This window comes from Lemur catta, chromosome 7 (genome assembly GCF_020740605.2).
Source record: "Lemur catta isolate mLemCat1 chromosome 7, mLemCat1.pri, whole genome shotgun sequence".
In the NCBI taxonomy this organism is placed as follows: Eukaryota; Metazoa; Chordata; class Mammalia; order Primates; family Lemuridae; genus Lemur; species Lemur catta.
In genome coordinates, this window is record NC_059134.1 from 21,015,042 (window position 1) to 21,030,754 (window position 15,713).

The window sequence follows — 15,713 nt, forward strand, 5'->3', positions numbered from 1 at the left end:
GCCATAAAGTGGAATATTATGTTTTCTTAAATTTATTTTTTATTTGTATATATTCATGTGGCACCAATGCAATTGCTACGTTGCTATATTGCACTGTGGTGAAGTCAGAGTCTTTAGTGCATCCATCCATGGAGCAAAACATAGTGCCCACCAAGCAACCTCCCATCACCCACCCCATCCTCACCCTTCCGCTCCTCCGAGCCTCCCTCGTCTGTCATTCCACACTCTCCTTCCACGTGTACACGCTATTTAGCTCCCACTTGTAAGTGACAATGTGAGGCATTCGTGTTTCTGTGTCTGAGTCATTTCATGCAAGGTAATGGCCTCCAGTTTCAGCCATGTTGCTGCAAAAGACATGATTTCATTTTTTTACAGCTGAAGAGTATTTCATTGTGTGTATAGACCACACTTTCTTTACCCAATCCTCTGTTGACGGATGCTTAGTTTGATTCTACATCTTTGCTAGTGTGAGTAGTGCTATATGATAAACATAAAAGTGCAGATATCTTTTTTATACACTGATTTCTTTCCCTTCGGGTAGATCACCCAGAAGTGGGATTGCTGGATCATATGGTAGTTCTATTTTTAGTTCTTTGAGAAATCCCCATACTGTTTTCCATAGAGGTAAAATGGAGTATTATACAACTGATAAAAATAAGTCAACTTCATATGTCCTGATACAGAATGACCCATAAGAGATAATTGTTCTATGAAAAAAAGCAAGATACACAACAAAATATATAACAGACTACATTTTTGTGCCCTCCATACCCACCAAAAAAAGAAAAGATTTACTAAGATTGTTACGTGCATGGAATATTTCTGGAAGGTTACATAATCGCTAACAACTATTGCAATAGCTAGAGGACAGGAGTTAATGAAAGATTTACTTTTTATTCTATGTTCTTTCTACCACTGTATATGGAACCATAAGCATTTATTTAATATAATTTTTTAAGTTATTCATTGGTTTGTTGATTTATAGAGACAGGGTCTTGCTCTGTCACCCAAGCAGGAGTGCAGTGGCATAATCATAGCTCACTATAACCTTGAACTCCTGGGCTCAAGGATCCTCCTCCCTCAGCCTCTCAAGTAGCTGGGACTACAGGCGCTCATCACATGCCCAGCTAATTTTTTAAAAATTTTTTGTAGAGATGGGGTCTCGCTATGTTGCCTGGGCTGGTCTCAAACATGTGGCCTCAAGCAATCCTCCTGTCTCGGCCTCCCAAAGTGTTGGGATTGCAGGTGTGAGCCATCATACCCAGCCATAATTTTTTTTAAAAAAAAAACAAACATGATCTGATGGGAAAATCACTGTGGTAGCAATGTGGAGGAAGAGACTGGAGATTGTATGCCAGCTAGCAGGCTACTGCAGTAGTCCAAGCAAGAGAGAAGATGAGGACTAAGGCTAGGGCTGTGTCAGCGAGGATGGAGAGGAAGACTCGGCTGCAAGGAGCATTTTGCAGAAAGGGTCCAATCTTGTATGAATGACTGGATATGAGCATGAAGATGAGAGAGGATGACTCCCTGCACTTGGCTGAGAAAGATTTTATGCTCCATGTCACTTGCTTCAGGTCTGCCCCTTCCTCCAACACCTCCTGGGAGGCTCGAAGGTTAGAGATCTGCCTGGGTGAGCTGAAAAGAGGGGTGTCCAGGGCTGAGGGCGTACCTGGGTGAGCAGAGAGGTGCAACTGCCCCCCATGCACACACATACACAGTCACGGTCATGTGGACTCTTGGGCCTCTCCCCATGCTCTCACCCAGAGAAGCTGAAACGTGCATACTTTTCCTGCACAGTGCACTTTGGAAAAATGAACAGCACAACATTCTTCTCCTTTCCTTCCTGCCAACAAGCAGCAGCAATGTCTCCAAAATAAAGAAAATATTTCTGACCGTTTTCCTCTTCCCCATGTGAGAGCTGCATTTCCCCTCACTCTGGAACAGCCTGACTGGAGCAACTGCAGCGTGCCTCATCTGCAAGCTGCAAAGCTGCTGGCAAGGGCTGTTGAGTAATTGTCAGCCTCTTCGTAAGGAGTTAGGGATATTAGGAGCCTGTAAATCAGGAGGCAGCAGCTTACTCACAGAGCAGTCTTGCCGGAGATGTGCCCTGACTGTGGGAAGTTGAGGTGGCAGTGGCCTCAGACAACTGGGAGATCTCTGCCTGCATTTTTTTTACCCCAAAAGCCAATTTTTAAAAAAAAGAAAAAGAAGTGAATTCCGCTCACATTGCACAAGGATGAATCTTATGAGTCTGTTTATTCCTAAGCACAACCATCCCCGCCAAAAACATGCTAATTCATTTTCTCTTTACTGGAGAGACTGAATCAGCTACTCTCACCTCTCAGACAGCCCTTTCTAAAGGCCCTCCTCTGGCTTGGTGCAGGCAGAAGAGCTGAGCTCAGCCAAGCCACAGCCCTGAAGTCGAGGCTGACAGTCCCAGCAGCCCCACAGCCCGGGCCCTGGAGCATCCTTGCCAGGCGCTGCAGCCCAGCAGACAGGCACGAGGAAGATCTTGCCAGCAGGCAGGTCCTGGCCGCCGCAGTCGGCTGTGGCTGTCTCTCGGCCACCCTGCACCATGCTAGCCTGCAGCCCACCTCCCAACCCGAGCCGCCCTCAAGAAAAGGGGCCCTGTGGGCCTCCAGCAACAGCCCTCCCTTACAAGGCTCCTCTTTGCTTTGCAGCCTCAATCTTGTCTTTCCATTCGGCAACCCAAGACTATGTTAGCCATGTCTGTTATTTTCTCTGTTTTGATGCTTTGACATCTGGGGTGACTGGTAACCCACCCAGGGCTAGGCAATTCCTAGAGATAAGAGACAACTCCCCCACCCAACCAATCCAGAGCCTACACCCTGAACCTTGTTTATTGGCTCTCATACTCCGGGCCACTAGCCACCTGCTCTAACCAAGGCCAGGCACCACACAACTAGGGACAGCCCCTATGCCCAGAGCCCGCTGAAATTATTCAAATTAGCCAATCCCCAACCTGCTCACCCTGCCTTGCCATTCATTCCCTCAGAAACTATAATAAAGGCTCTTACCTACAACTGCCCCTCCCCCATGTCTCCCGAGCATTCTCCCCCACGCCCCCACCCCACCCCCAACCCCCGTGTGGCATGCCCCTCTCTTGGGATCTGTGACTAGAACAAGCCGTCTTTTCGGTGGCAACCATCTCCTGACCTGCTGGCCTTGCCACACCCAATAATAAAGGCTGTATTTGGAAACAATGACCTCAGGCTTCAGTTCCCCTCTCTTCCGAAACTGTCCTCACCAGGTGACCTCCTTGTTGCTGAACCTAACGGATACACTTTAGTCCTTACTCCACATTGCTGCGACACCCTTGCCTGTTCCCGTGGCTTCACTCTCTCCTTGCTCTCCATCCTTCTGACTGCTGCTGCAGCTGCTCCCTTAAATATCAGTGCTCTTTGGGGCCCTGTCCTGAGTTCTGTTTTCTTCTAGGTCTACACTGCTCCCGGGATGCTCATCACCACCTATTTGCCAACATCCACCAGTAACCTTTCCTCTGCGCCAACCTCACTCCCCAGCTCCAGCCTGGACCTCTCCCTGTGATGTCCCTCTGGCACCTCAAGCTCAACGCGGCCAGTGCTAAACCTGTGATCTTTTGCCCCAAAGCTGCCTCTTCTCTGCTCAGCCTTCAGAGCAGCCATAGCAGAAACCTGGGAGTCCTGTGACTTGTCACAGACACATTCAGGAAGGGCCTGGGTACTGGACCTTCTGTGACTTGGGTCTCTCCCATCTGCCCCATCTTGCCCACCTCCATTGCTCCTGCCCCGTCTCAGACTCTCTTCCCCGTGGACGGAACTCCTGCCCCACGCTCCCGGATTGCTCTGCTTCCTCTCCGGTGCATCCTTCCAGTGCCACCCCATTGCCCCGGTCTCATCATACTTCTCCCCTGCACTAGAGGCTTCCCTGGCTCCCCACTCCTTCCTGGATAGTCTAAAACCTACACCCTGATAAATCCAGTCTTTTGTGGTCTGGCTCCTTCTCCCTCCCCAACCACATCTCAGGCCCTGTCCCTCTGCTACTCCACACTCCAGACACACAGAACCTCAGAATGCACAGCCCAGATGCACGTCACACCTCCACCCCCACCTCCCGCGCCCCCTGCCCCTCCGCCCCCCGTGCTCCTCAGGCTCCCGCTGTCAGAAATGCCTTTCTTCCCCTTGTCAGAAAATAACTACTGCTTTCTCCTAAACCTTCCTTTGAATTCCTTCCCTTTTGCCTCATAGGCAGCACCTATAATATTTGATTGCCCTTATTTCTTTTTATGTTTATTCAAAAACATTTATTAAGAATCTACTTTGTGCCAGGACCTGGAGGCCCCCAGAGATACAGCAGCAAACAAGACAGACATGGACCCTGACTCCAAGGAAGCATCCATCACACCACCCTGCTCTCCAGCCTACCACCTCCCCACCCCTGCTCTGAACATACTGCAGGAGCAAAGAACCACTGGGAGGAGAGGGTCCATGTGGCCCTCTGGCCACCCCACACTCCCCCCAGAGTAATCTTTCTAAAGAATACATCTATCTGGCCACTTCACTCCCTTTGTAAGCCTTTCATGACTCCCCATTACCCAAGTCCAAAGAGGCAAGGGAGGGTCTCTTCCACTGGCTCTTCCCCAGGTCTCCGTTGTCCCCTGTCAACAGTCACCGCCACAGGTAACCCAAACTGCCTGCATTTTCCTGCCTCTGCTTTGCTGAGCTTTGTCTCTGTGCCTTGGCTCACACTGTCTCCTCTGTCTTAAACCCTCTCCTCTCTCTTCCCCTGCTTTGTTAGTTATCTATTGCTAACTGGTAACGAAAGGCAACAATTCTGTGGGCCAGCAGTTTGGTCAGGGACAAGCTCCACATGGAGCTTGCTGGGCTCACTCATGCATGCATGGTCAGTTGGCAGGTGGGCTGGACGTTGAGTGATCCTGGAGGGCCTCACTCAGTGACAGGCACTTGGGTGGGGCTGTCAGCCACAGCACTCAGTTCCAGTCTCTCCATGTGGCCCCTTGGGCTTCCTCGCACGGCAGCTGGCTTCTAAGAGGTAGGTCCTAATGGGCAAGCACTTGTGAAATTTCTGCTTGTACCATGTTTGCTAAAGTCCTGTTGGCCAGAACATGTCCTATGGCCAAGCCCAGAGTCAACGTGAAGGAGGCGTGACTCACTGGGGGACATTAATGTGGTGACCTACCATGGTCTGCCCTCTGCTCCTAAAAAGTAAGGAAACTGCACATCCTTCCCATACGTGAAATATACCCACCCTTCCCAAAGCACCCAAAGTGCCATCCAATCACGACATTGGGCTCAGACTCAGCTGTGCAGCAGGTCTGCATGTGGCTGAGTTTCCTTGGGTGCAATTCCCCAGGTGTGGCCTCTCTTGATTCAGAGACCTGTGAAGTAAACAGACAAGATGTCTGTCCCCACACAGCCAGTGTACAAAGGTGAAGCAAGGATGGGATACGCTCAAAAGATGCTCCTGTTACAAAGGGGAGAAAGGCGAGGCAGGTGGCCATCATAGGCTCAAACGAATTCTGAGGTCCAGCCGGGCACGTGTTCAGGACCCTGAATCTAGAGGCAGGAAATGTTATTAATACTGGAATAGGCCCCAGTTCTCCTTGGCTCTTAGTTACACCCTCTGGGCTCTTGGCTCTGGCCTCTGATAGGTTCTTCTTTCCGTAAGAAAAGGCCCACGTTAAATGGGCCACCTTCTTGCCCACAGACAGTTGGGGCTCAGAGGCTTCTTTTCATTTTGTACTGTTTCAGGTCCTTTTAGTCCAAACTGGTGGAGCCTTTTCCAAAACAATACTCCTTAAAACTTTATGGCTTTTCTGTAAATATTATTGGGGTCTGCGTCATGCACCCAAAGCCACATGCATAATTAATTTCAAGAAGACTCTACTTCAGCTATGGGACAACATCCTCAATATTCTTAGAAACCTTTTTGTTTAGCTGAGATCTACTAGACACCACTTAAATCTTCCTGGGGGTCTTAGAGGTTGTCCAGTCATGCCCTTGATTTGATCTTTACCTTTAGGCCAGTTCTTACTTTGAGAACCCATTTCCTGCTAACAGGCCCCGAAATGAGAACTAGTTTCCTTTTCCAACACAATAAACTGGACAGGTCCTTATTTGGCCGAACTCTCTCCTACATTAATACTATTAATATTTTATCATGCCAGCTAGAAGCACTCAAACGACACTTTCAACACTCCATCTCCAGATCCCTTTAGCCAAATCCACAAATTCATTAGGCACATTTTCTATCATCTAAGAAACATTTTTGCCAATTGTTCCACCACAAGCATGAGCTACCCTTGTTCCACCGCCAAGCAGTCTCCTTACTTGAAACTGCGTGGAGCCATGCATGGTGGCCACAGGGTGGTCAGACTTTTCCCATGCTGGCTCCAAGAGTGAGTGTTCCAGAAAACAAGGTAGAAGCTACGTGGCCTTCTAAGGCCTAAATGCAGAAGCCTCTTATTATCACTTCTGCCACACCCTATTGGTCGAAGTAGTCACAAACCCTTTGAGATTCAAGACAAGGGGACATAGGCTTCACCTCTTGATGAAGGAAAGCCAAAGAATTTGTGTCCAAGTTTTAGAATCACCAGAGTAGACTTATCTGGGGTGGTTCATTTCTGTTCTATGTGGTGTCACTTGGAATTCCACATGCCTCTGTAGTCATGTGGCAGGTCATCTGGGGGCTGACAGATCCCAAATGGTGATTGTTATAAACCAGGACACCTCAGTTCTCCACATGGCCAGCTCAGACTTCCTCATGTGGCAACTGAACTCCAGGAAGGCAAACCCCAACATACAAAGCTTCTGCTTACAGCACATTTGCTGATGGCCCATTGGCCAAAGCAAGGCACATGGCCAAGCCCAGAATCAGTGTGGAAGGCAAGGATGCCGGGAGGCATGACTCACTGGAGGCCACTAATGTAACAGCCTACCATACATGGGCAGCTCCCACTCATCTTTAAAGGCTCAGTTCGTGCCTCACCTCCAAGAAGCCCTCCCTGGCAGACTGGTCACCAGTTGTCCCTCTTTTGGACTCCTGCAATACCCTATACACATCTCTACCTCTGCACTAACCCTATTGTTTTCTAACTATCTATATACCATTTATTTCCCCCATTGGAACAAGCCTTTGAGGGTAGAGATTGTGTTTTATTTATCTTTGTATTCCTAGGATCTAGCCCTGTGCCTGGAATATTACCAATGCTAATAATGTCTTTTAATTTTTTGATTAACTAAACATCTATGAATAGTTTTTAAAATAAATAACTGTTGAAGATTAAATTGTATCTCCATTGGTGCTTTCTCCTCTCAACCTCTGCCCTGCATTCTAAGAAATAATCTTGATTTTTTTATTTGTCATATTCTCCAGCCAAACATGTGGTTCTTCAGGGAGCTGAACTCACTCAGGGAGTTGACCTCAACTGATTTAGAGAGACAGCAGAGTCTAGAGCAATTGGTTCCAAGATTAATTTCATAGACTTAGTCATATTTCCAAAGAGGTTTGAGAATTAACAGAAAGTTGCCGATTCTTTTTTTTTTTTTTGCCAAGTAGGACATTAAAAACACACATATATACATAACATCTACTGTCACCACTTTACGAAAGTGAAAAGGTATAATCTGAGAATGAAAACAGAGGGAAAGTGGGTATGTGGTCTCAATTAGCCAAAAACTAGGGCTCATTATTGTGTGCTACCTTGACATCTGCTAAGACCTCAAATGGCCTAACCACAAGTTCCCTCCCCACTCTGCTGTAAGTCCCCCCAGCATGAGACCAGGCCTGGGCATCACTCCCCTGCCAGCCTGCAGAAGTATTCAAATAACCAATCACACCCTCTTGTAGGACACAGGTGGCCTCCCATTGTTTTGATACTACAAATCCCACCTCCCTCACCTCTGGTGTTCACTCTGTGTCTGAGTGTAGCCTCCATGTAGCAATTCATGGCATGCGGTGTCATCCTCTGGGATATGAGTGTGTGTGACTAATGAACTGCTCTTGATGGCATGTGTTGGTGCCATGTGTTCGGCCATCTCCATAACCCTAGGGGGTAGTGATCTCTCCTTCATCAATAGCGTGAAGAACAGGAAATCAAAACAAGGCGGCAGCCTGACAGCCATGTTCGGAGTACCCAACGCCGTCCTTGTTCTTATTTCACCATAGACCAGGGAAATTCGTTGAGCAGAGGTCTGAGACCACCCTGGAAGCGCTGGAGAGCACCATACATGGAGTCAGGAGACCTGAGATCCTGGCCATGCTCGAAAATATTTGTCTGACCCTTAACAAATTATTATTCCTCTTGGCACTCAAGTCTTAGCTATAAAATGATGGGGCAGCTTCTGCCATCCCTGTGAGTCTACAAAGACAATGTTATGAAACCTATGAATATGAAGAGTGAATGGCTGGTAGTCCTTAGGTCATCCTAAAGGCATGTGTGTTTGTAGGAGAGTTGTATCCCCATGGTCTACAGCTGGAGCAACAGGAGGTGGTGGGAGATGAGAGGTCTAAGGAACCGGAAGGGCAGCCATGGTCTGGCAGGAAATCTCGCTTTGGCTGGATTCCTCTAAACACTTGCTGCTTTCAGCACTCCCATCCTGTCCGTAAGTAAATGGGAGTTTTTAAATCTCCCTTCACCACCCTGTGCCCCATTCCAGACCCCAGATGTCTCACTCATTCCATCCACCCAGAGACGTTGCTTTAGTAGAAACACAACTGCTACACCCTCGACAGTCCATGCTCCCCTCCCCTCCCTGAAAGTAAAGTGCTTGGGGACCCAGAAATTAGGCCAAGTCCTCACAACCTTATCAAAATAGCTCTGCCAGGCCTTCTACATAGCAACACTCAGAGACTGGGCTGCAGAGTGGGATATGGAGCATCCAGTGCCTTGGCCAGCCAGACCCCAGATACTTTCTGCTGTTAAGGGGTCCCTGGGTGTACCCATGTCCCACCAAAAAAAAAATGAACCATCTTCAGCCTCTACCCCTGTGTGTGTGTGTGTGTGTGTGTGTGTGTGTGTGTGTGTGTGTGCGCGCACGAAGAGAGAGAGATAGAGAGAGAGGTGAGGGAGGATTAGGCCCCAAGCTAAAGCAATTGTGTTCAGATAGGAAAGCTCCCTAGACTGAGAATCAGAAAGCTGCTAAGCAGAAAGGAACACACTGCCATGGAGTGACAGAGAGAAAGCTGGTGTGTCTGGAATGCAGCAGGAAGGCGGACAGGAAGACGAGGTTGTGGAGTTCAGCAGCCAGGACATCCAGGGCCTTGAAAATCACCCTGTGAGCAATGAGAAGCCAAGTTAGCTCCTCTGTGAAGAGGGATGGTCTTACCAGATCAGCGTGCTAGAGTGCCCAGGCCCCAGGGAGCTTGTGGAAAGTGCAGACCCAGTTGGCTCTAGTACTAGATTAAGGAGGTCCTGGGTGGGCGGAGCCAGCTGCATTTTTCATACCATGCCCCAGGAGCTTCTGTGGGTTACCAAAGTGAATAGATCCTTCGGGCCTGACCATCTGCAAAGTTCATTCCAGGTAGAATGTTCCATCATGCAAAGCGCTGGGAGACCAGCTCACCCTCCAAGAGAGGGAGAGGAGATCGATCTCCCACTTACAGGCCCAGGGATGGCTTCCAACAGTGCCACTGCAGTATGGGAAACTGCAAAGGTGCCAGGGCTGACTTCCATAAAGAAATAGGAGAATGGGCAGGCAGACAGCCGGGAGGCGGGGCCAGCCCACAGAACGTTGCGACCAGGATTCACAAAAGAGGCTAGGAGGATGCAAATCAATCAAGCAAATGTAGGTTCGAAAAAATTTACCCCAGCTGTGAGTACAAGACAAGTCATCAGCACTGGCTGTAAAAAAAGACCCCAAGTCTTCTAGTGACATCAAATTGATGGACTAGAAGGGGCGCCCCAGGGGATCAGGAGCTGGGTCTCAGCCTATTCCTTTCCCAGAGTTCCGCTCTCTCCTGTCCTGCACTGGGGCTGGGGCGGGCTGAGTGGGGTGGCTCAGCCCTGAGCACCTGGGGGTTCTACAGCCCAGGTCAGTTGGCCACTTCTCCTGCTTTCTAGCCAAGAAATGGGATGGGCGTGGGATGGGATGAACCCCGCAGGTCGTTGGGAGGTAAAGGTGGCCATGGATGTAATGTGCCCAGCACAGCGCCTGGTAAAAGGCAAGACTCCTTCCCGGGTCTGAAGACCAAACAAGCAGACAGTACTCTGGAAAGCCAGAACTTTCTAGCTGTGTGGGTAAGAAGGTGCCAGCCCAGGAGCCGAGGGAGACATGACTGCCCCAGAGCAGAAAGCACCTGCAGGTGTCCCTGAAGGGCTGGGTGCTCCGGAATAGATGGGGGGTGGGGGGTAGGGCATGGCTGGGAAGCAGGGAAGGACAGGGGTGGGGGGTGTTGCAGCGCCAGCCTTGCTTCTGAAGGACTGCTCCAATATGTAAAAACACCCAGTCAGCTTCCTATCAGAGAGACTGGAATATTCCAACACCAAAACCTCTCCCTGGAGGCTCCGGAGGAGGTGGGCTCCTGCTTAAAAGGAAACGTGGAAGCGTGGGCCCTGCCCAAGTGGCCGGATCCCACACCCCTAACACTTTGGTTTCCCACAGACTTCTGAAGACCAGATCATAAGAAAGGGTCACAGCCCTAAAAGGGGAGCGATCATTTCGGGGCTGGGGACGTGGCTAATGTTCTTTGGGCTGCCCCACCCTGATCTCCGGGCTTTGGAATCCTCCCGAAGCCTCCAGTCTCTGGCCAGGGCTACCAGCCTCAGGGGGAGGTCCCCCTTCTGCGGCAACCCCCCACCCTCCCGCACCAACACGGACCGCCTCCTCCTCCCTCCGCCCGCCATCCTCTCTCCCCGCTCCGCCTGTGATTGGCTGAGCCCCCAGCCCTCCCCGCTCCCCTCTCCTCCACCCCTGGTGAAAACTGCAGGCTCCGAGCAGGGTGCAGCAACTGGAGGCGGCGGCGTGGCGGCAGGAGGCTGCAGCAGCGGAGGACCCGAGTCCAGGTGGGAGCTGGAGCCAGGGCGGGACCCCGGGTGCAGGGATAGCCACCGGGCACCCCTGCAAGCCCTCCCAACCCGAGGCTTCAGGAAACCTTCCGAGGGCGCCCTGGGAAGGAGCGGCCTGGGGAGGGGCCTGCCTCGCAGGCAGGGGCGGGCGCGGGACCCTACTGCCGGACAGGGGCCGCGCCACATCTGGCCTTTGGGGGAAGGGGCTCCCGGGCTTTCGCCCGCTCGGGGACGATTGTCTGAGGCTGCGGCGCTGGAGAAGAACCGGGAGGCAGGGCGCCAAAGACAGCCTTCGGTTCTGATCTCCATCCAGACGTGCCCTAACCCAGCTTGCAAAGGTGGGGGGTGGGGGCTGCAGGTGAAAATGAGGGGAGATGACGGAAGATGGAGAGCTGGAGGCACCTCTGCCCGGTGACCTCACAGCGGGCTGGGTGCGGGGCATGCGAGGAAAAGGAAACCGCAGTGCCACGGGCGGGGACTGGGTGGAAGGCGGGCAGGCGGGGGAGGGGAGAACTGGAAAAGGATATGTGAGGGGGAAGGGGGCCTCAATAGGGAAAGGAGAGGATTGGAATATGGAAATAGATAAGGGTGGGGCCCGCCGGGCGGAGCTGGGCCGAGGGGGCAGAGCAGAGCTTCTCTGGGTCTGGGCCGTGAGGACACAAGGCAGAGTAATGAATGCCGACTGCACCTTCCCAACGGCTCTCTACCCCTCCAGCCTCAGACCTATTTCCTCCCTGTCTTGCTCTGGCCACCGCTCCCCCTTCCCCTCCTAGATCCCAAGCCGGCACCTCTCCTCCTGTGGCCAGTGTCCTCGAATGAAAGCCAGACGCCAATCCCTTTTCCTCCGCAACAGGATCTGGCTCGGGATAGCAGCTCTGCCCCGGACCGACAGGGCATTCACAGCAGCCGCAGCCGTGGGTCCTTAGCCTCCCCCGCCCAGTGGCTGAGCGCCAGAGACCCTGAACTTGGCCAGTGGCGCGCGCTGCGCACCCGGGGCGCACGCAACCAAAGCAGGGCCCTGCGCGCACTCGCAGACGCACGCCGCCCCTGTGGCCTGTGTCAGGCGAGCACTGCTGCTGACAGGCTAGACTACTGCTCTGTCACCTCGCGCCAGGATGTCGGTCCAGCCGAAGCCCCAGAAAAAAGACAAGGCAGAGAGCCTAGGCAAGGGAGGCTATTGGAAATGGACTGGAAAACTGCAGCCCCAGGAACTCCAGAGAGATGACATTTGGAAGCATCCTTGGCTCATATGCAATCGAAGAGCACTGTCACTTTCCCTCACACACATCCAGGCACACCCTTAGCTTGTGCCAAGTAGACGCCTATCTGGGAGCATCCTTAGCCACCATCCCTAGCCGTTCACATTTGTGGATCACTTACTGTGCACCAGTCAGTGCCAGATGTTTGTTGTTTTTCTTAATCTCCACTGTAACCCTGTGGGTATGCAAGGTTCAGAAAGACCCATCCATTCATTCATTCACAATACGTTTGAGTATATTTTATATGCCAGGGACTGTTCTGGGCATTGGGGATTTTCTTCTGAACAAGAAACAGGAAGTCCCTGGATGTGCAGTTTTTGTTTAATGGCCTAGAGTTTTAGTTTTGAAAGATAAAAAGAGTTCTGGAGATTGGTTGCACAGCAATGTGAACGCACTTTACACTGCTGAACAGCCTGAATTTATCAATGGTTAAGATAGTAAATGTTATGTTATTTTACCACAATTTTTTTAATTTTTTTTAAACAAGAAGTTCCTGCCCTCATGGGTCTTACATTCCTATGTAAGCAGAGGAGAAAGAATGGTAAAGATAAAGTCACTTAAGTCACCTAGCTAGTGAGTGCTCCACAACTAGGCACAGACACTCCTCCCTCGCTCTCCCTGAGGGGGAGAGCCAGAGGCAACGTCACGGTCCATGAGAAGTGGGGAGGCGAGGAGGGATGGAGAGAGGCTGAGATGTCCATCATGGCCATGTGGCATGTTCCCGAGGCCCCCAGCCCTGGCAGTAAGTGTGGGCACACCTGTGCTGGCTCTTAGCTGGTTCTCATCTTGTTCCCACCCCAGGTCCGGGATTGAGCTGTCGGCACCATGCACCCGGCCATTGGCATCACTCTTCTGCTGACAGGTACCAGGCAAGGGGTGGGGCTGGGATCCAGGCACCCTGGCTTCCTTCCCTTCAGAGAAGCTAGCTTCTCCCTCGTGACCTCAGAAAAGTAAATGTGACTGAGGGAAAGAGGGCTCTTTTTCATCTCGAAGTCAGCTAATCCACCTAGCAGATCTGATGGCCCAAGGTGGTTTCTGGAAACACAATTCGCTGAGCCCTGCCCCACACTACTGAATTGAACTTTGCAAATGGGAAGCAGGAGCCTGAATCAACTCCCCAAGATCTCCTGCCCTTGAAACACACTGGTAGGGCCCAGGGCTCAGGCAGACTAGAGAGGGAGGCTGGAGTCTGCAGGGGGGTTAGACTGGCCCTCTGGGATCCCTGGGATAGGAAAATGTATTCAGACAGATGACCCCTGTGCCCTCACAGGCCCATCTCTACTGCATGTGGGGGGGAGGCCCCCTGCTCTGTAGACCTCCTCCAATTCGGAAGGGGCACTGTTGGTGCCAGTCTTGCAGGTGTCCCGAGGGCAGAAGGTGACCAGCCTAACGGCCTGCCTGGCAGACCAGAGCCTCCGTCTGGACTGCCGCTATGAGAATACCACCACCTTGCCCATCCAGTACGAGTTCAGCCTGACCCGTGAGACAAAGAAGCACGTGCTCTACGGCACTGTGGGGGTGCCCGAGCACACATACCGCTCCCGAACCAACTTAACCAGCAAGTACAACCTCAAGGTCCTCTACTTATCTGCCTTCACCACCAAGGACGAGGGGACCTACACGTGTGAACTCCGCCTCTCCGGCCAGCCTTCCTCCGTCTCCTCCCAAAACGTCTCTGTGCTCAGAGGTGAGGCAACAGCAAGGCCAAGTGTGCTGGGAGAGCCAGGCTGGGGAGGGGGACAGGCAGCTCACTTGGCTTGGGACAGAGAGGAGAGTGGCCCCATAAGCCCCTTGCCATCTCCCAACTGCTGCCTGGGCCCCTGGGGAACCACTTTCTTCAGTGTGAATGGGGCGGGGGCTCAGCACCAGTCGCCAGGCAGAGTGGTGTGGCAGATGCATCCACCATGCCTGCAGCAAGTCACTCCGCCGCCCCAATCCTCCTCCTCCCCAGCTGGAAAACAGGAATGACAGCACCTCCCTCACCCACAGTGTTCTTGCGATGATGTTTAGTGAGGTTTTCATACGATGATGTATGTTCAAGGGCTCAGTAATCTGCAAATGGGGAAAGCCAGGCTGGTCCTGGTTCCTACTAAGACATCCCAAGGGGAGTACGCCCTTGCTCTGGGCCTGTGCCTGAGTCCTGGTCCCCCTTCATCCCTGCCTTGCCCCCCACCCATTCTCTCTCCACAGACAAGCTGGTCAAGTGTGAGGGCATAAGCCTGCTGGCCCAGAACACCTCGTGGCTGCTGCTGCTCCTGCTGTCCCTCTCCCTCCTCCAGGCCACGGACTTCATTTCCCTGTGACTGCTGGGGCCCATGGGGGATACAGGAAGCCACGAGTCCCAGTGCAGAGATCCTACTTCTCTGGGTCAGCTGACCACACCCCATGCCCCATACACCTCGGGGAGAAATGGGGTCCCCACTCCTTATCAGGAGCCCCAGTGCTGCATGCCATGATCTACCCACCCCCCCAACTGCCACCTCACCCTCCCCGCACACCTCTGGCTGTCTTTTTGTACTCTTCGTTCCAGAGCTGCTTCTGTCTGGTTTATTTAGGGTTTTTCCTTCCTTTCCTTTGGGAGTTCGTGAAAAGGGAAGCCAGGGTTGGGGACCTGATGGAGCGTGAAAGCGTGTGAGGGGTAGTGGGCTGGAGGGGTACCAGCCACTGGGGGTCATCCTCGCCCACTGGGACCAGAGGCCTGATGTGCATGGGGAGGGGGCGGGGTGTGTCAGGCCTAGCACTGCCCTCAGCAGGCAGGGCTGGCACCTCAAGGCCACAGACGTGAGAGCGGAGCTGAGCATCTGCAGGGGCATCCTCAGCCACAGCAGAAAAAGCCCTCGTCTTACCACTGCGGGAGCCCCCTGGGGACCCTGGGCCAGGGCCACACCCCAGTGACGATCCAGATTCTGCCAGGAGAGCTGTGCTAATGGAGGGTTGGAGAAGGGGGTGGGAGGTGAGGGCCCCTCATCCCTCCCTTCCCAAGGAAGCTGAAGGTGTGAGCCTTCACTGCCCCCACCAGCAGTGACAGGGCTGCCGAGGCTGTCCCAGGCCCCCAAGAGCTTCCAGAAGTCAGGTGGGATAGAGTCCGAGAGCCACACAGAGTTTGGCCCCAGTTTCTAAGGGAGCTTCTTCTTCCCTCACCCATCAGGGCCAGCCCCTGCTGGCTGGTGCCCGGGCCCCTCGGCAGCCCCCTGCCCCACTGGCCTGCCTTCTCAGGGACCTCGGGGCGGGGGGCAGGGGGGCCTGAGGCAGGCAGTGGCGTGAGACCCGGGAGCGGGACACTCCTGGGAAGATGGCTTTTCCCCGACCCCCAGCCCCCCGCCCGGCAGCTCTGCCTGTCCTGTGACCATGTGTAGTGCCGCCACAGCTTATGGCATCTCATTGAGGAAAAAGAAAACTGCACAATAAAACCAAGCCTCTGGAAACTG

At 52.6% G+C, this 15,713-nt stretch overlaps 1 protein-coding gene across 1 annotated transcript; it reads left to right on the plus strand.

Moving 5' to 3' along the window:
• Window positions 1-10,856: 10,856 nt before the first annotated feature.
• Window positions 10,857-15,713, plus strand: THY1 (Thy-1 cell surface antigen). Its single transcript, XM_045556273.1, has 4 exons — window positions 10,857-11,023; window positions 13,087-13,147; window positions 13,637-13,972; window positions 14,476-15,713. The coding sequence occupies exons 2-4, from the start codon at window positions 13,111-13,113 to the stop codon at window positions 14,586-14,588; spliced, it is 486 nt and encodes a 161-aa protein (XP_045412229.1). The 5' UTR covers window positions 10,857-11,023; window positions 13,087-13,110; the 3' UTR covers window positions 14,589-15,713.